A 20,644-nucleotide genomic window follows, 5' to 3' on the forward strand; every position below is an offset into this window, starting at 1 on the left:
CGTTAAGACTTGATTCTATAACTGCAAAAAATGGGAAAGCACAATTTCATTTTCTTTAAAGGAGACTATGTTGAAGGCATAAACAACTCTGGAACCCAGCATACCATCTCTAAGCTATGCTTATTGTTCCATAACCTTCAAGCAAAGTTTAAGCTTCTTATTCTCAGCAGTCAACCCTATAATGTCTCTCTGCCTCATGAGATAGAAATTAGTTTACCGTTCAGTTTTTTTTTTTTGGGTCAAAAGTATTTATTTTCATGACATTTTAGGATTTAGGAGTTACAATTATTATCTTTCCAAAAAAATCATTATAACCATTAGATTATATTAAGGGTTTCCTAATCCACCTGACAGAATACTTAATATTTACTGCTTTTTATTTCTCAGACAAAGACAGGAACCCTTGCCCACTTGCTATGTTGTAGCAACAAATTAATGTTGCATTTTAGCCATTAGGGCCTACATCAAGATAGTTAATATTACCCTAAAACACCGTGTAAGAATCATTCATGATGAAAAAATTTAGCAATCTCCTTTGACTCAAAGCAATAATATTTGTCATACATGAGTAAAATCACTAGCACAAACCAAAACTTTGTGTTTTGATTATAGACGCTAGCATTCATAGCATCTAGTTCAATGTCAGATTATCGATTTGAAGACCAAACAGAAGAAGGCAATTACTAGAAATACAATTAAAGCTTGATCGAAAATATAATTCGCATAGTTCACAAATCAGTAAAAACTTTTGTAGCTCAAAACAAAATTAGTGCCTTATCTTTCTTATTTCTTAGAAATAGATTCCTCTAGCTAAGAAATGAAATATAATTGAAAAAAACCTTTCACTGCATCATTGTTATACGCATTTCTAATTATATGAGGAGACGTACAAACCAACTAGAATCAAGTAATGAACTGACGGTTCATCTAAGTAAAACCCTAAGAGAACCTGTCTTTTACAACCTTAGCTATGAAGACACCACAAGGTTGATCAATCCTTTGATACTGTCGAGTATTCTGACAAAAATAAGAGGATGGGATCAAAGCTCACACATAAAGAAATAAACTTAATTCTTATTCATCTAAGTCTTAAATTCAAGTACAAAAACGTAACCTATACGTAGGCAACCATAGAACATTATAGAATCAGCATCCTAAGACATAAATGCTAGGGATGATATCAAATTAATGATTAGTTGAATATGAGAGACACCATTTATGACATAGAGATAAAAGGAAATATTTAAATTTCAAGAACAAATTTGCTATGTGAAAATAGGAAATTGAAGTAAAACATAATCTTTTAGAACAATTCTTGACCAAAAGGCCTTATACAAAGCAAATAAAAAGAAAAAGAAAAATTCCTAAAAACGAATTTAAATCATAATCAATTCATAATAATGCTTTCTTGATCCTTCTTGAATGTCATTTATGATCCTTGTTTAAGATACATGCTTGTCACATGGTATTTTAAGTGAATTCTTCAATCTGAACTCCACATGGGCCTTATACATCTTCTTGTTAGGCTTTTAGCAATGTGATCATTGTTCTTGGACTCTTTTTAGGCTCACTAAGGCTATGTTTGGATCTCCGTTGGAGATGAAAAAAGCATATGGGAAAGTGTGCAACTGACTTTTGTGGCTTATTATGGCTTAGAAGATTGTTTGGATGGGGTTTCTTTTCTAATTGACTTATGGGAAAAAGTAACTTTTCTAGCTGACTCATCCAACACAATCTGGATCAACTTTTCTAATTGACTTATGGGAACACTATGCAAAGCTTATGATCTAATTAGTTATGTAATTTCATTTACTTTAATTAGAAACCAAATAAATTTTAATTTATATTCATGTTTGTCCATTATGTATATTTAATTAATTATCTACAATGTGTTTTCAAATTTTTCTCCGTAACAAATATTTTTATTTTATAATTTCACAAATAAACTATTTATATTTTATCATAATAATTTTACGTATTTTTTTAAACTATTATCACATTAAAAATATAAAATTTCAAACACTACTATTTAATAAAGTCCATGTCCTTTTCAGTCATTTTACAGCTAAATTAACTTTTCTATTAATCATCCAAATAACTTTAAACTTTTTCAACTCACTTTTTATAAACACCTATCCAAACATAAATCACATTACACTAACTGACTTTTACTCTAACTTCAGTTACAAAAGTCAGTTGGACTAGAAGTTAGTTTTGCCCAATATCAATCCAAACACACCCTAAAATGTGCTTCCTCCAAATAAATGAGATCCAACTCTTTTAGCTCTCTTATTAAACAATTCAGGATCTCCTTTATAACTTTGGTCCTTGCTCTTGTCATTGGACTTCCAATACCTTGTAATGGATCTTTTGAAATTTTGAACTTCTTTCCGTGTGTTTGGACTCCTTACCCTTCCCGATAAAAAGGCTTCGCATTATGAGGCAGCATTGCAATGTCAAAATCTGGCTTGTTGCCCTTCAAGAATCCTTACATTGTAAACGGACCCTATGTTAACAAAATTCTTCATTAAGAAAAATAACAACTAAAATCCTTTCCACTCCAAGTAAAAAAATTGAACTAACAAACATAATTCCATTTGCTAATAAAACTTGATAATTCCTCTGCATTGCCTGTACTTTCATTCGAACAATCTGACATTCTATACTTTACAAGATCTGAAAATAAAATGGAAAATAAATAAAAGTGACAACGAAGACAATAATAGCCTGTTTGGTTGAATTACATGAAAAGGGATTACATGTAATTATAATGTAAAGAGCTTGTTCAAATGTTTGGTTGAGCTTATGTAATGTAAACATTTTGTAATGCTGATTACATTAACTGAGTGCATTAGGATTACATAGGGGGAACTCATGAATGGAGATGTAGACCTCTTGTAATTGAATTAAAAAGACAATGTTACCCTTATAATTTTGAAATTGATTTTATTCACCCTTGAACTTCTTTCATACATCTTGCTTCCCATACATTCATCCCCACCGACTTTTGCCAAACTCCTCACCATTTTCATCTCCAATGAAATAGATCTAACAACCTTCTTCATCTCTCCACCATCAACAGTATCCCAGATTCTTATCGCCATTTTTTAGCTATAAGCTCAACCAGATCTGCGATGAGAGAGGATGGATGAGAAGCAAAGAATCTTTGTTTCCCTTTCATTCGACCTTTCTTCTATCACCTCTATCTATCTCCTCCACCTTCGTCGACGTCACTTATCCCACCGTCATTGATGGCCTCATTAACTCTAGGTCCCTCCTCCACCAAGTCATGAATGTCCCCTTCTCTCTAGCTCTCCACAGCTCACTCTTCACCAAAACCATTCATAGAATACGGATTTATAAGTAGGATATTGATATTTATGGTGTTGAGAGATGACGGTAACAATTGAAGATGAAGGAAAGCAAGTGACGGTGGGAGAGAAGGTAAAGATGAAGAGAAAGGGGATGGGCTATCTTAGTCTTTTGACCTATATTATTATTAAATTAAATAAATAAAAGTTCAATTTATTATCATCATCTCTAATATCAAACCAAACAAACTCATGTAATCCTTATTACATTACATTCCATTCCTTACCATTACATTACATTGTATTCCCTCTAATTCAATGAACCAAACGGGCACTAAATTATAAACTCGGCTTGGAAATCAAATAAAGGGTAAAGCAGTATATGTAATCGCGTCGGCGTTGGAATTGAAATCATGGAGGAATGTCCAGTCCAATCTCAACCCCAATGTGCCCTTCTACCTAGAAGAGTGCTACGATTCACCGGTGATATATGATAAGAGGTTAAGAGAATAAGAGAGAGATGGAACTATGGTTTGAAAGGAACTAACCACAATGCTTGCAGATGTGATGAACTGAGCGATGGCTCTCATGGCTAATATCTTTAATTAAAACGTCTGGTGCAAGAAGATGGAATGCAAACATGAAAGCTAAGATTATATCGGTGAAGTGTCGTGAGCTTTCAGCAAAAAAATTCGAACCTTCCAAATTGAAGTGAGGTAACGATATAATGGATGACAAAACCAAATCAACGATGGCAACTGAAGAGCTTGATTTGGTCTGAGAGGAGCTAAAGTGAGGCAGCAAAGAAATCAAGACTTGAGCAAGAGGCAAATAGTGTTCTACAATTCCGACCGATAAGTGAAGGGAAATAAACAACTGTAAATGGGTTCCTGCGAATGTGGTTAGGGTTATACTTTGGGTGCTTTTGAAAACTTGAGTTTGAAATTTGAAATCTTAAAAGGGAAGCTTATCAGGAAAGCATTGGTACATGCAAAAAGTCCACTGGGGAAAAGTTGGTGGCAACTCCGATTGGTTAGTCTGTCAGATTAATTACCATTATTTATTATTCATGGTGGTGAAAATATTGAAAGATTGAAGTCATCTTGTGAGTCTGACATGTGATGTGCGAACCACCGAATGACTTACCAATTACAAATTGAGATATACGACATGTATTATGCACAAATGGACTGATGAATAATTTGCTACAAGTTTTAGCAAGTTATATTGATATTGATTGATTGATGAGGATTCCTATTTATAAATGCAAAAATAAGCTCAACCTCTGGATAATCAAGCTTCTTTTCCTTTCTCTACAAAGATCGTTGCTATAAACCAAATAGTGGTTATGGTAAGAACATGCCATTTTCTATTTGCTTTCACGCCCCCCAAAGCTACGTGCAACAATTCGTATAATATAAATTCATGCTATCGTATCTCCTTTGGTTCTCATGCATCAGGAATTTGCACTACTTATGTTTTATTACACACCCAGGTTTGGTACTATTACAGATAAAGGAGGTACACTTAAAAACTAAACCCAGCTTTTTGAGTCCGGCGGATGAAACAGCCTAGAGAAAGCATGATATGACAAAGAACAATCAAATAGGAAATCTATCATCAAAGTTCACAAAGTCAAGTTCTATCTAGTCTCTCGCAGCTCCCAATGAAAAATCACAGGGGCTTTGCGCCGCCACCATTTTCCTGAACATTACTAACAGGAGTAGATGATCCACTCCTTCTAGCACTGCTATGTCCTCCCGTGATAGTCCGGCCCATGAACTTACCTGCCTTGCTCAATCCACTGCCGACAGCTCCAAGACCACTACCTACAAGCCCCACCCCAGCACCAACACCAGTACCAACAAGCCCCACCCCAGCACCAACACCAGTACCAACAAGCCCCGCACCAGCAAGAACACCGGTACCAACCATTCCTACACCAGAACCAACCAGTGATGCTGCTCCGTCTATAGCATCCATGGTGCTTCCTATAACTCCTGCCTCTTTCAACTTCTTCCTTTCTTCTAGTATCTTCTTCTCTGCTTCTAGAGCCTCCAACTGCTCTTCTTTATTATATTGATGGTATAAGACCTGGAATTTCAAACGAATTCGATCTTAAAATCAACCAAAAGTGTCTGGAAATGACAGGAGTAACAACCTATATCATAGTTTGAAAAACAATAGCAGAATAATCAAATAATCTTTGAAGAATTTGACCGTCTGTCAGACTCAGTGAAACGAGAGTTTTCTCCCTTTCTCTATCATCCAAGGGTTTGTTTCTTCTAGCTATTTTATACATTCATCTACACTCTGAATATGAATTCTACAGATGTTAGGATTATCCAAACAACACATTTTAATTGCAAGGAATCTAAATTGCAGTAATTCAAAATCATTGCATTTGAAATTACAAGTCAGTCTAATTACAAAATCCAAACACACAAATGAAAAGAAACCTCACCCCATCTCAGTTCTCATCAATATCAACTATAAACTGCAGAGGGTCTCATATTAAAATATATATGCACATAATGTCACAAACAAAGTCAATTAAAAGACATATTTGTCTTAACAATAAATAGATACCGATATATTTATACCTTAATTGTCAATGATCCTCGGTCCTTCTTATCTTTTACCTTCAGTGTGTCCAGCGATGGCAGCAGCCTCAACTCAATTTCTTTATCAGTTTCAGGTTCGAGATCAATAAGGGGTAATTTTACTATTCCCAACCTCTTATCTTGCCCAATATCTTTATCAAAAACCTAATTCAAGAATCACGATACAAGAAAAATAAGGTTCCTTGGCCCCAAGGAAAAAAAAAAAAAAAAGGTTAATAAGGGATAAAGAGTCACATTAGAATGAGGAACGAGGATAGACACATATTAATAACTTCACGGATAGTGGAGAGGAAAAAGAGAAGAAAACCTTGTTTTCAATGCTACAAAAAAGAACAGAAAAGTATAGTCCAGACTCCAGGGATGAAGACCCCAGAGAGGAATCTGACACAGTTTTGAAGGAAACCACCAAGATGCACATAGAATGGCTAGAATTTGAAGTTCTCTGTTTTCAACTACAGTTATCTTCATTTATATTGGCTAATGAACTAATCGGCAATTTCAAACTTTGTTATCTCTACATACAATAACCAAATAAGAAATGGAACGCCATATCTTAGAAAAGATAAACCAATCAAATAACCCATCATATTCTCTTTCAGCCTAATAGTCTGTTTAACATGTTAGATTTATACTAAACAAGATAAGGTGCTTAAATCCAGCGGACGTACCCACAAAGGACCTAGTACTTGAAAGTTTTTTTTGGCTATTATATGCTTCGGAAGTTTACTTTCACTGCAAAAATACCCTGGCCGTTATTTGCTGTTAAGTTTGATTGTTAAATTATACGGTTTGACCGGTGTTTTTAACGATCAAACTTAATGGTAGATAACAGTTCAAGGTAGAAGTGTTACGAAATAAAACTTCCAGAGCACATAAAAACCAAAAGACCTTCCGGGTGTTGGGTCCTCCTTTTTGGATACTTTTGGGGTATTTAAACACCTTATCCCATACTAAAAATATTAAACTAGAATGCCCCATGTCCTCAACTAAATGAAAAACCAATTAAATAAAGCTCACCAAAGCAAAGAAACATAGAAGAATGGCTTAACAGATCAAGATTAAAATCTTCAGAGCCACTTTTGCATTAAAACAGAAGTCACTCTTGAGAATGCCAACCATATCCCCAACACTTACCTGTTTTGTTTCTTTATTTTTTGTTTAGTTCCTTTATCCTGTAACTAGCATCACCATGTTTGAATTTAAGCAGTTAGATGTGCGATTCTAATCTAACGGAATCCCCTCATATCTCAGATTGAAGAATGAGACAGTCAAAGGGAGAAAATTCTTCTGTGTTTTATTCATTCTCATTGAATGTACATATATATAGGTTAAAGGACTCGGCCAAGTTAATGAGGAGGCCAGAAGTCAGGGGGATACAAATAGTAAATAATTGAAAATCAAACTTATACTATTTACATTAACCAGCAATAATTTCAAGATCCTTTCACCTATAGTTTTAGGATTGAATTCCTAAACTCCCTCTCAAGTTGAATTATAGATATCAATCATGTCAAACTAGCCAATGGAATAATCAACTTGTATCTAGCAAGTCCTTTCATAAGGATGTTTGCAGTCTGCTCATAGGACAATATATAGGATAGGCTGATTATACCACCATCAATTTTTTCTCTTATCGAGTATTTGTCAATCTCCACGTGCTTGGTTCAGAAGAAGACAACAATAAAGCAAAAATCTTCCTGATTTCATTCAGATTATACATGGACATATATAAACGAATTAAGGCATATTAAGAGGAGGCAGAGAGTCAAGCAATTACAATCAGGAAAGAATTTGAAATTTGAACTCCTAATCTATATACAATAAATGATTGTAATTACTCTTATTACCCTACGATTTTCTACAGTCCACCTCAAGTTGGACCATAGATGTTGATTATGTCCAGCTTGCCAACAAAATATTCAAATTTATCTTTGGCCAGCTGTTGTGTAAGGACATCTGCTGTTTACTCTCTTGAAGGCACGTATGTGAGGCTAATATTCCACCATCAATTTTCTCTCCTATGAAATGCTTGTCCATCTCCACATGGTTGGTGTGATCATATTGGACCAGTATGTGAGATATTAATAGTTGTCATCCTATTAGAAGAGCTTAATAGATAGATTCACACTTACCTTTAATTCTTCGAGTACAGCCATATACCTCCACACATCCCTAGTGCTATGGCTCTAAATCTGCTTCAGCACTGCTTCGTTTGTTTTTTGCTTCTCCAAGTGATAAGGTTGCCCTAGACAAACATACAACAATTCGAGGTGGGTTTTCTGGCATCCTAGTCGCCTGCCTAATTGGCATCTGTGAACATGTCCACATTCCTCTTCTCAAATTTCTTGAACAGAAGGCCACGTCCCAGAGTACCCTTTTAAGCACTTGAAGATTTTGTAGACTTCATTAAGATGCTTCTATTTTGGATCACAAGAATGTTGGCTAACCATACAAACTGCAAAAGCTATACCTAGTCAGGTATGAGAAAGATAAATCAGCTCTCTGACTAGGCCTTGATATCTCCCCATATCCACAGCCTTGCCCAAGTCTTCATCATCACTAATCTTGTCTACTCATATGGGGCTGTAAATGGGTCTGCACCCTATCATGCTTGTCTCCTTCAAGAGATCAAGAATATAATTTTTTGTGAAATATAAATTCTTTTTCTTAATCTGGAAACTTCCATTCCAAGAAAGTATTTCATCTCCTTGAGGTCATTGATTTGAAATTCTTAGGCTAATGCTTTCTTACTTTGATCAATTTCTACTGAATCATCACCTATAAGGACAATGTCATCCACATATACCATGAAGATTTCTGCTTTCTCATGTTGGTGTTTGAAGAGGAGAGTGTGATCACTTTGCGCCTAGGTAGATCCTTGTGTTTCCAAAACTCGAGTGATTCTCTCGGACCATGAACCATGCATGAGGGGACTGCTTCAGTCCATACAATGATTTTTTGAGTTTGCATACTTGACTTGTACTCATACTAGGAACACAAGAGGCAACTTCATATATATTTCCTCGTTCAATTCTCCATTGAGAAATATGTTGTCGTCACCTAGTTGGTGTAATGAGCAATCCAAATTTGTTGCTAATGAAAGTAAGATTCTAATTGTATTCAGCTTTACTACAAGAGCAAACGTTTCTATAGAATCCATACCATAAACCTGAGAAACCTTTCGCAACGAGCCTTGCCTTGCCGTTTATTTGTCAAGGGTCCCATTTGCTTAGTATTTTAGGGCAAACATCCACTTGCAACCCATAGATTTCTTACCCCACGGGAGGTCTACCACATCTCATGTTTCGTTCTTCTTCAGGGCTTCCATTTCTTCCATAACAGCTTGTCTCCATTCAAGAATAGCCAGCGCTTCATCTATATTGTTTGGTATCTTGATACTATCTAGGTGAGAGACAAAAGCACAATACTTTGGAGAAAGAGCCTTGCATGAGACAAAGTTCTCTATGGGATGATGTCTTGTAGAAGATCTAAGCTTTTTTCTCAACGCAACAGGTAAATCAAGATTTGCTTCCATGCGCCTGTTCAACATCAATCACACCTTGCTTTTCATTTGGACTTGCCATCGATTTTGTCTCTTGACATGCGTTGGGTGCCTATGCGACCTCACCTGTCTTGTCTCTCTGTGTGTAGACTTCTACAAGATTGGTAGTGTCTCCCCTAGACTAGACTTTCCTTTATTATCAGGAACTCCCTCACTTTCATTTTCCTCAAGAATAGGTGTTTCAAGAAGGATTTCTTGAGACTCAGGTTCAGAGAGGATTTAATGGGGTTATGGTTCAAAGGTTTTTGGATGTTCTGGTACTAGTATGGTGTCATTGGTAGTGTCAGGATGCAATTCACTCCAATTCTCCCCTTGAATTGAATCCTGAGTAATAGTAGGGAATCCCTTTGTGAAAGGTGATATCACACAGGATAAGAGGCGTTTTAATGACAGTATCGCAACATTTATACCCTTTTTGAGATGCGGAATAACCCAGGAAGATGCAACAAACAACTTTAGAATCAAATTTGTTGGTGTGATAGAGGTGAACAAAAGTGGTCCAACCAAATACTTTCAAGGGTGGTGTGTTTCAAGGCATGGGAGACTGTAGTAGTCATGGAGGACTTGTAATAGTGTTCTGAAAGACAAAAGCTTGCTAGGCATTCAGTTAATGAGAAAAGTGGCTATGAGAACTACATCATCCCATTAGTATGTTGGAATGTGACTACTGAACATGAGTGCCCTAGCGGTTTTCAGGATATGTCTGTTTTTTCTTTCAGCAATGTTGTTCTGTTGTGGGCTGTAAGGACAAGTACTTTATGGACAATGCCATGATGTTTGAGGAAGGTAACATCTGTGCCATTATCAATGTGGAATGTTTGAATTTTGGTTGGAGTTGAGCTTATATCATATGGTAGAAATAAATGAATGTATGTGTAATTCGTGCCATAAACTTGCTACTAATGATAATAGGCCATGATTCTGTTAAGTTTGGCTACTGATGCGAATGTTTTTGCTAGTAGTAGGCTGTTTGTGGTGCTGTTGGTCGGATCTCAATGCAGCAAGCATCTCCAATATCCTACCTTACTTATCATTTTGAGAGCCCGAATTTGAGACACTTGGCTCCTCATCTTTAGATTGTTCAGCAATGTAACCATGGTCCCTTCCTTTCTTGGAGTATCCACAACAACATGTTTCTTTCGTGTGACCCACCTTTTTGCAGTGGTCACAAGCAGGATGACCTCGATTATTCTGCTAGTTAGAGAAACATACGACAAGAGCTAATGACTTAGGTTGGCTATTTCAAGGTGTAGATTCCTTCTCTAGTACCTTTCACTAGAGGTCTTTATGTCTTAGCATAGCAAAAGGCTCACGAACACATGGTAGTGGCTTAAGGCACAGAATTTGACCTCTGATGTCATAAAAAACTTTATTCATACCTGCTAAAAGTTCAAATAGGCGTTCCTTCTCCATTCCTTTTCAATGGTTGACAACATCATCTAAGTAATGCCACTCCTCCTCAGTTAGTGAGCCAAGTTCCCACCATAGTGACGTTTTCTCCAAATAATAGTCATTCAGACTTTTAGTTCCCTTTTTCAATTGCCATAACTCAGATTTTATTTCAAATATCTGAGAAGCATTCTCACTGTCACCACATGCTTCTCAAATGGCTTCCTAAATGTCTCTCATAAAGGGGAGAAACATAGAACTCTTCTTAATCCTCAAAGCCATCATGTTAACAAGCCACAAAGACACTAGTGAATTGTCGGACTTCAACTTCCACAGTGCTTTCATGTCCATCAATGAAGAAGCAGGTGAATCCTTGATGAAGTATCCAAGTTCCCCTCATCTAACTGGGGCCAAAAACATGTAACTTAGCTAATCCATTGATAATAACATGAACCAGAGAAGTAGTTGAACTCAGGGTTTTCTCACTCTTAGATGTTTCAGTAACCATGCAATATTACCGTTAGTTATAATACGAAGGATTATACTGTTTCCTCTTATGAAGCCCTCATATATCACCCCACAACATGGGATTTAATTAGGCTTCAATTATGAGATATTTCATCTTTAATGAGATCGGATTGCCTAATGCTTCGAACCTCTATATATATGCATCATATATCACAGAATAATATATTAGAAAACATATTCTGGCCCCTAAATATATGCATCATATGATCATAGAATAATATATTAGAAAGCATATACAGACTCAAAACAAAATGGTATGAGTGGTTGTAATACAGCCATGGGTTCAATGTAAACTCATTTTTCAAAATGGGTTTATACCTTTCGCAACTATTGAGAAAGATTTGTAACACTCAAATTGCATTTGCAAGCATGAGAGAGAGAGAGAGAGGATGTACGTGGGGTTGTGCAGGTGAGGACATCTAACAAGACCACCCCTTCTGTCCAATTCAAACATTGCATATCGGCTACTCCCTAGCATCTAATAACCTCTATGTGGGGTCATGCTAGGGCTTTGCTTCATGTTTGAGAGAAGTTCAAACTAGGTCATCAATGCAAGTGTATGCAATTGCAGGTCCTCACTCTTAGAAGATTCACTAATAGAGGAGAGGGACATCTCGAACTAGGAGGACCAAACCAATCATCCCCAAAACATATGCTTGACATTGCTACAATGCCTTCTTCCTGATCTTGAGGACAAGTTCAATCTTCATGGTAGGGGTGGGAACCATGCAAGCATGGGTATTCGTGGTATTTTCCTATATGACAGTTAGTGGGAGAGGGGTTATATAACAGGGGTCTGATTAGAGGGGGAATGGTAAATGTGGCAAGTGAATTGGGAGAGCTCCTATGCTTCAGGAATGCATCAAGTAGTGTGTGTTTTCTCCGTTTAGTTTTACCTCTATAAGACTTGCACTCTGTGGAGGAGTTTCTATCACTGAATAGTACTATTTTAGAGCTATGATTCCATCAATCTTCTTTGAGAGGGTAGAGTTAGAGGAGTTAAAATCTATATAGATGCAGATCATGGCAGATTCCTACAAAATAGAAGGTCTGCCACCGCATATTAGGGTTATTTGTTTTTTTTTTTTTTCCTGTTTTGTTTTTGGGGGGGGGGGTGTGGGAATCTAGTCACGTGATGAAGAAACAATCAGTGGTGTCAAGTAGTAGTGCCAATACAGAACTAAGGGCAGTAGGTCTTTCAATGTGTGAAGGAATTTGGATCATCATACTCATTAAAGAATTAAAGATCCCACAAGGAGGCCATTATGTGACCAGACTAGCATTGAGATGACAAAAAAGCTGATCTACTAGGACAAAACAAAACATGTGAAAATGGACAGACACTTCATCAATTGAGAAAGTGGAGGGTGGTCTAATCAAATTGCAGACATCATGACAAAGCCACTTGCCAAAGATCAATTTGAAAGACTTCAAAGCATGCTGGAAATGCTAAATATATTTTTTCCAACTCAACAAGGAATACCACGTCATGGGTTATGATTAGTCTTTAATCTTGAGATATTTAGGCCTTAATGTAATTGGACTGCCTAATGCATCCAACTGTTAGAATTGTCTCTTAAGGCCCAAACCTTAAAAAATGTATATATAAGATAAGTCAACATTAGGGTTATTTCTTTCTAGATCACTTTCATTCACCAATTTCTCAGTCATTCTGTTAACAATAAGAGAGGAAAACTGGGAAATTCATTCAACAAAGAGCAAAAACGAAGAGGTACACAATGTATAGTCTCGCTTCTAGCCTTGTCATAACCCACTCTCTCTATTGTAACTAACTAGTCAGACACGCACCCAAAATGACCCTATAGCAATAGGAATAATACCAGCAATAACATAACATATTATCAATAACACCCCCCCCCCAAAAAAAAAAAAAAAGGGAGAGAGAAGAATCCTTGTCCACAAGGATGGTGTTGCTTGGAGAAGCCAAAGACTTGAAGTGTGGAAACTGCTGCTGTATTGCAGAAAGATCTTCCCAAGTAGCATCCTCAGCTAGAGAGAACTTCTAGTGTACCAAAATTTGGGTAATTGGTAGATTAAGTCGGTTAGTGATCCTGCGACCCAATACTTCCTCAGGTTCCAACATAAATTGCCTTTGATTATCAATTGGGGGGCAATGAAGAGGCCACGTTCACATCAAGCCCAACATGCTTTTTAGAAGGGACACATTGAAGACCGGATGGACTCGAGTTTCAAGAGGCAAATCAAGCTCATAGGCCACAGCACCAATCTTCTTAATAAATTTGTAAGGACCAAAGTCTTTCACAGCAAGCTTATGCAGAGATGAATTATTGAGCAGATTTTGCCTAGAAGGATGAAGTTTAAGGTAGATCCGATCATTAACCTCAAATGTACGCTCAGTACTGTGCTTATTTGTTTGCTGGATCATCCTGTTCTGAGCTTTAACCAGATGCTGCTTCAGAATTTGCTAGACTAGCTCTCTAGCAATACAAGTTCGGTCAACCAAATCATTAGAAGAATCCACTGCTATGTAAGGTAAATGAACCGGTGGAGAAACTCCATGTACAGCCTCAAATGGGGACATCTAATGGCTGAATGGTAGTCAGTATTATACTAAAGCTCAGCCAGCGACAGCAATTTGATCCGTTGTTTAGGAAAACCACCGGTCATAAAGCGGAGATAACACTCCAAACATCGATTGAGAACTTTAGTTTGACCATCCGTTTGAGGATGATAAGCAGAAGAATATTGAAAATTGAGCCCATACCATCGAAACAATTCTTTCCAAAATTTACCACAAAAAATGGGATCTCTATCAATCACAATGGACTTGGGAAAGCCATGCAACTTAACCACATTATCAAGAAATATTTGTGCCACTTCCACTACTGTATAAGGATGCTTTAAGGGCACCTTCTCATCTTTTGCGCTGCTAGGCCTATCATTTCTTTTGTTTTAGTAGCAATTTACGATTGACCACTTCCATTGATTCTAATGCTGTAGGGAGAAAACTTAAGATATTGCCTCAATGCTCTTTTGAAGTCGCCTTAACTATATTAAGGCTTAGGTCGCCACTCAATATTTCTAGAAGGTATAAACTCATACTTTTGCCTGGCTAGTTTACTCTTTGTTTAACCTAATATCACCGATATAAAGAATCAGATTTATTGCAATCTCATCTCATTTAATCTCATTTACGTTGTTCCATGATTATCTGGACGAAAATAAGGGATGCAATTAAAATCAGATTCTAGGTTTGGTCGTTCCTGTTCTCCCTACATATATGTAAATGACTCAATAAGAATCAGAGCTTTTCCTCTGCTCAAACTTTCTCCAAGCCCTACATATATGTATCACATGAGCACTGAATAATATACAAGCAGGCATATTCAGACTCAAAACAATAGAACAAGATATGTAGTATGTCTTTAATCCCATCCTAATGACAGAACACTAGGTAAGTAATCAGCTAAAGTTCAATCTTAATATGAGATACTGGAAAAATCCGTAAAAATAAGTGAGCATTAATTAAGCTGACAAATAAGACATATGTTCTACTTCTATAAAAGGCTAAAATTAGTGAAAGATAAATGTGAATGAACATCGACAGGAAAGGAGGCAGAAGAGAGCAGTATTAGTGAACAAGGGGGAGCAATTGTGATGCAAAACCTCTAGAAAGAGCGACTGAGTCTCCTTGTCTTCGACAATCAAGTTAAACGCCTGATCCCAAACAGGATTCAAGTTGTTGTCAATAACCTTGGTTTTAACCTTAAATAAAGGTCGAATATGCAGAACTACATAAGGATCAGATTTCCCAATCATTTCCATATTCTTCAAATCATTGGCTTTCACAACATTCACTGTGAGATTTCCCTGAGGTTTAAGCTCCAGTTCACTGCAAATGAAAGAAGGGACTCATGTGCTTTGGGATGTATATATAAACTCAAGAAATAACATTGAACCAAACAACACAGCTTGCTAGCGTTTTTAGAGGGCCATCTAAAAGGTTACTGAAGTAGAATATGTAATAATAACTGATAAAAAAAAGGAAAAGGGTCCCATATGATTCATAATTACCTAATATCAATAGGTACACCACCAAGCGGGACAACGACCCTATGAGGCCATTGGAGCATATCAGTAACTATTGAGTTCACAGTGTCCTTTGAAATGTTGGGCAAAAAAGCAGATGAGTCATGAGTATTTATTCCAAATCCAATGCAGCGGGAATCAAGTCACAAGTCCAGATAACAAACAGAACTCACATCAATCATATCTGATAATCCAGGAATTGCAGTCAAACTTCCTCCAATGGCCTTAAGAGTGTAATCAATTCGAGGTTTTGGCTGATTATATATTAATGAATAAAATGAGTAATTCGAATAGTGGAACAAATTATAGTACAAATTTGCTATCACACATTAAGCATTAACCAATCCTGATAAAAGTAATTGAAATTTTCAGTTGAAAAATAGATTTAGGCAAAGCAGAATATAACAGTAAAATAAGAGATGATACTAATTCTTATCCCAGACAATCTTGAGAAAGACGTCATTCTAAAATCGGCACTATTATCTATCATGCTATAATAATTTGGTCAACAATAAAGCTAACATTAATTTTAATGCAATTAAGACAAATAGAATCTAAATTGACCCATTATGTCCCTTTTGGTTTTCTGCTTGGTCAACTAATTTTTCCATTCCCAAAAAAAATAAAAAATAAAGGCCAAACCAATCATATTTTGCAGTAACAACATTTATGCTGAGTAACATAGAGAGCTAAGTAAAAAGAAAAAGTAAATCTTTCAAAATATACCATGAAAAATCTTTGTCAAAAGCGACTTTCAACCTATACTTTTTATACTAAAACTATGGCCATTTGACCACAAACATGTCTTGATTTCTCAAAACTACTATTCCTAATCATGCACATTAAAACTACCCTTTGATAAAACTCCCTTACTACGTGCAATCAATAAGGACATTTAGGAGGAAAAAAATATGAACTTGAAGCACAAAGCGAATTTAAATCTTATATTTAGAAAAAAAAATAAACCCCATGTATAGCTTGTTGACAAGGATATGGGCCAAGAGCATGTTTAGGATACAAATTATAGTCTATATATTGTGATTCCTTAAATCTCGGCTTATATCTCAAGGAATTAATGTTAATTGATTATTTTCTTGATTTGATTCTGATTGGTGTAATCCGACCTATCCTAGTAGAGCTAGGAAGCCTAGGATCAGCTGCTATATGTACAAAGGATTCTGTTGAATTAATTAAGAGAGATTCTTGGGCATTCACAACTTCATGGTATCAAATCGACTACCATGATTTGCTTTGGATTGGGATTGGGATTGGGATTGGATCAAACAGGCCAAGGCACCTTCTCTTCATCATCTCATAGTATAACCATAGAGACGACGACTCAAGGAGTGAGCCAGGAATCGCCACAAGATGCCCAATCTACTGCGATCACCATTCATCAATTGAATTGTCATACTTATATCCAGTGGGAGCGAGGCTCCATGTCACCAGAAAGGGAAAAATTGGCTACTTCATTGGTGCAAAAGCAAAGCCATCGACCTCTAACTCAAAGTAAGTTGAGTGGGAGGTCAAGAATTTAGTGGTTCAATGCTTGGTGAATTCAATGACCACAAAGATAAGTGCAAGCTTCTCGCTGTTTCAATCAACTAAAGAGTTCTGGGATGCGGCACACGACATGTTTGCTTCTATCAAAAATATAGTAGCAACTCTGGAAATTAGTTATTGAATATTGGACTAATCTGCTTGTCTTGTGTTAGTAGTTAGACTCATACGAAGCATATGAGTAGTCATGCTAAAGTGACACTCTTGTATAACAAGATAAAGGAGGAAAAGCAAATATATGAATTCTTGATGGGTCTGGACGCCTCAAATGGTGGTACCCGAGGTCGTATCATGAGCCAAGAACAATTACCTAGGCTAAGACAAGTTTTCTCCATTATAAAACAAGACGAAAGCAAATTAAAGCTCTCAACCCCGAAACAACTTACAGCAAAAGAGAGTGAGTGAGGCACATTCTTCTCCAAAGGTGGTCAACCAAGTGATGATTGAGGGAAAGAGACTAATAAATGGTGTGAGCATTGTCACATACACCAAAGATATTTGTTGGCAGCTCTATAGGAAGCCACCAAATACTAAGGGCAGAGGCAAACAAGAGCATAGAGCTAACATTACGAGTAAGGAGCCTAAACTAGAAACTAATGATGAGTTAAGCAAAGAAGACATCAAATTCTTGAGGAAGTTACTTGACAATCATGACACTCGAGAAGCTTTAATAGCTACTGGTAATATTGCTTACATACGTAGTGCCATCTAAACTCTCAATAGCACTGTACACCATAACAATATGTGGATTGCTAACTCAAGGGCCATAGATCTCATGACTAGTAATAAAAATCTGAATCAAAATATAAAACCATGTCTTGTTCCTATGTTTATTAAGTAGCTGATGGGAAATTCATCGAGGCACATGGAACTAGAGAAACATGTCTATTTGGTATCTTGGTGTTTGAAAAAGTGCTTTATGCCCCTATTTAAAGTGTAATCTCATATCTATTAGCAAAACCACTCTAGTTCGGCAATGCCATGTTAATTTTCCTATTGTTCAATGTCTTTTCCAGGATTCGTAGTCGAGGAGGATTATTAGCGAAGTTGAGCATCTAGAGGGGCTATATTATGTTCAACATCAAGCACGGAGGACCTCAACAAGAGCCAACCAGTCAACTAGAACAAATTTTTCTCAAATTTCGAATCAAGATTTATTCGATATATGTCAAAGTTGTTTCCAGATGCCAATTATCCAAACATACAAGGAATGTTTGTTTCTCATAATCATGTTTCTTCTTAGTCCGTTGCACGCATTCACACCAACCTCTGGGATCCCCCCCAGACTCAAAAAATCTAACCCACACAAGATGGCTTGTCACGTTTATAAAGGATCACACCGGTAACTTGGGCTTTCTTGTTAAAAGAGAAAACAGATTTGACAACAAACCTTCCCAGATTCCATAAAATGATTCAAAACGAATACAATGATAACATAAAAATATTATGCAGTGACAATGGAACTGAATACACCGATTCCGCTCTCTAATCCCATCTCAAACAGCACGGTATCATTCACCAAACAACCTGTGTTAACTCACCATAGCAGCTGTTAGAGGTTGCACAAGCCATCATGCTTACACACAATGTTCTCAAATTCTTCTGGGGAGAAGCCATCCTCACCGCAACCCATCTCATCAATAGACTACCTTCAGAAACTTTAAACTTCAAAACCACAATCCAAGTCTTGTCCGAGACCTACCCTAACTCCCATCTCCTCACTCACATTCCTGAAAAGGTGTTTGGTTGCATTGCCTATGTGCACAATGATGATGGAGGGAAATTAGACCTTATAGCCTTGAAATGCATATTGCTTGGGTACTCCAACACCAAAAAAAGATACAAGTGTTACTCTCCTACTCTCAAAAAGTTCTTTATCACTATGAAAGTGTCTTTTGCTGAAAACCAAAGCTTTTATCCTAAAACAGTTATGTAGGGGAGAGTGAGCACGAATGGAGTTTTAGAATTTCCAAGTCATCTGTGGGAATATTCTGCCATTAATTGTACAAATTTTATTCTGTCATTGATTAGCTCTTTACTAGGCTTTATTAGCTTTTATGAGATATTATTATGCTTTCTGTCTCTAGGTGTATATATTCAGATGTAATGTACCATTCAAAATGAGTAATAGAATTATATTTCCCATAAAACACAACATGGCATCAGAGCATCAAGCTCAAATTCGAAATTAGGGTTCCTAGGCCATGAGTCAGATGAAGTCTTCTATCCAGTACGTTAGGGAACTAGTGTGCGTGATGATAGAGTCATTGTTGACTCTCACTGCCAGTCCCATCAGCAGTAGGAGGCTCTGATCAGCTAGACCCAGAGCAGCTTTGTGAATGGCGACACGTGTTAGTCACATGCGCCACCACAGTCTCCAACGACAACAGCACATCAGCGACGCGTGAAAGCGCGTGGAAGGTCCACTCCGACAGCGACTTCTCCTATCGACGACGGCAAGTAGTTTCTGGCCAAACCCAGGGGCTTCCCACGTTAGAATAGCCCTTTCTCGAAATATCCTGTTCACCTGCTATATGTTGTGTACTGTAGCCTTACATTTGCAGGGCTGTGGCCTCTGGACCACATAGACAATGAGCTTTTCTTCATGGTCAATGGTGTAGGAGTGATCCTATAGACGCTCCTAAGCACGTCGCCCAACGCTCCGAGTTTTGTACCAGTTACATCCGTGGCAAAAAGAGGAACTTTCCTTGAAGCCTTAAAGATGTCATGAAACACAATAGTATGGATTGTTGACTCAGGGGCATCTGACCATATGACCAATTCCCAGGGTGAACTTTTGTGTTTCATGACAACTTTTGTTGACTCAGGGGCATCTGACCATATGACCAATTCCCAGTGGCAAAAAGACGCTCCTTGAAGCCTTAAAGTTCACCACTTATACTTCTTGTGTTGGAAACATCAAAGTAAAAGCTGCTGATGGTTCTCTAGTCCCAATTGCCGGCAAAAAGAGTATTCGCATTTCAGATTTGATAGTCTTAGAATCTGTCTTACATGTACCTAAACTTGATTGCAATCTCATTTCGGTTAGTCAGTTGAGCAAGCAGTCAAATTGTTTCACTAAATTCCTCCTATCTCATTGTGTTTTTCAGGATCTACCCTCTGGTGTGACAATTAGAAGTGCCAAAGAGTACGAGGGGTTGTACTATTTCGAGGTCAACCAAGTGGGTAATTCACCCTCTCCTACAGTAAGTCATTCTGCATCTACCTCAATGATTTATGTTATAGCATAAGAGGATGGGCCACCCTAACTTCCAGTACCTTCAATGGTTGTTCCCAAATCTGTGTCCTAACTATGATATTAGTGCCACCCATTGTGAGGTTTGTGAACTTGCAAAACACCATCGATCCTCCTATCCTAGAGCCACTTATACACCTACCAAACCATTCACAACTATACATAGTGACCAATAGGGAGCATCTCGAGTTGCCAACTGCACCCACAAGAAGTGGTTCATTACCTTCATCAATGATCACACCCGTGTTTGTTGGGTGTATCTGTTGAAAGACAAATCTGACGTCTCATCTATGTTCCCCAAGTTTTATTCCATGATTAAGAACCAATTCAATTCCAGCATCCA

The 20,644-nt window shown here is 37.2% G+C and overlaps 1 protein-coding gene and 1 long non-coding RNA gene across 4 annotated transcripts in view; one reads left to right on the forward strand and one right to left on the reverse strand.

Annotated features, from left to right (window-relative positions):
* Nucleotides 1–4,654: 4,654 nt before the first annotated feature.
* Nucleotides 4,655–20,644, reverse strand: part of LOC114756409 (synaptotagmin-5) — a 42,025-nt gene continuing 26,035 nt past the window's right edge. For all 3 annotated transcript variants that reach the window (XM_028945347.1, XM_028945345.1, XM_028945346.1), the window contains 5 exons: nt 15,659–15,739; nt 15,471–15,556; nt 15,063–15,288; nt 5,915–6,079; nt 4,655–5,405 (listed from right to left, as the gene is read on the reverse strand). In XM_028945347.1, coding sequence (XP_028801180.1) covers nt 4,986–5,405; nt 5,915–6,079; nt 15,063–15,288; nt 15,471–15,556; nt 15,659–15,739 — 978 coding nt within the window. In that variant the 3' untranslated portion in view covers nt 4,655–4,985. The remainder of the gene's footprint in view (nt 5,406–5,914; nt 6,080–15,062; nt 15,289–15,470; nt 15,557–15,658; nt 15,740–20,644) is intronic.
* LOC114756412 (uncharacterized) lies at nt 5,268–15,914 on the forward strand. The gene is made up of 3 exons (XR_003741450.1): nt 5,268–5,341; nt 7,690–7,699; nt 15,903–15,914. It is a non-coding gene; the product is annotated as an uncharacterized LOC114756412 (long non-coding RNA).

The sequence above is a fragment of the Neltuma alba genome, unplaced genomic scaffold (assembly GCF_004799145.2).
Source record: "Neltuma alba isolate B1F8T4 unplaced genomic scaffold, ASM479914v2 tig00010398_pilon, whole genome shotgun sequence".
NCBI classification, from domain to species: Eukaryota; Viridiplantae; Streptophyta; class Magnoliopsida; order Fabales; family Fabaceae; genus Neltuma; species Neltuma alba.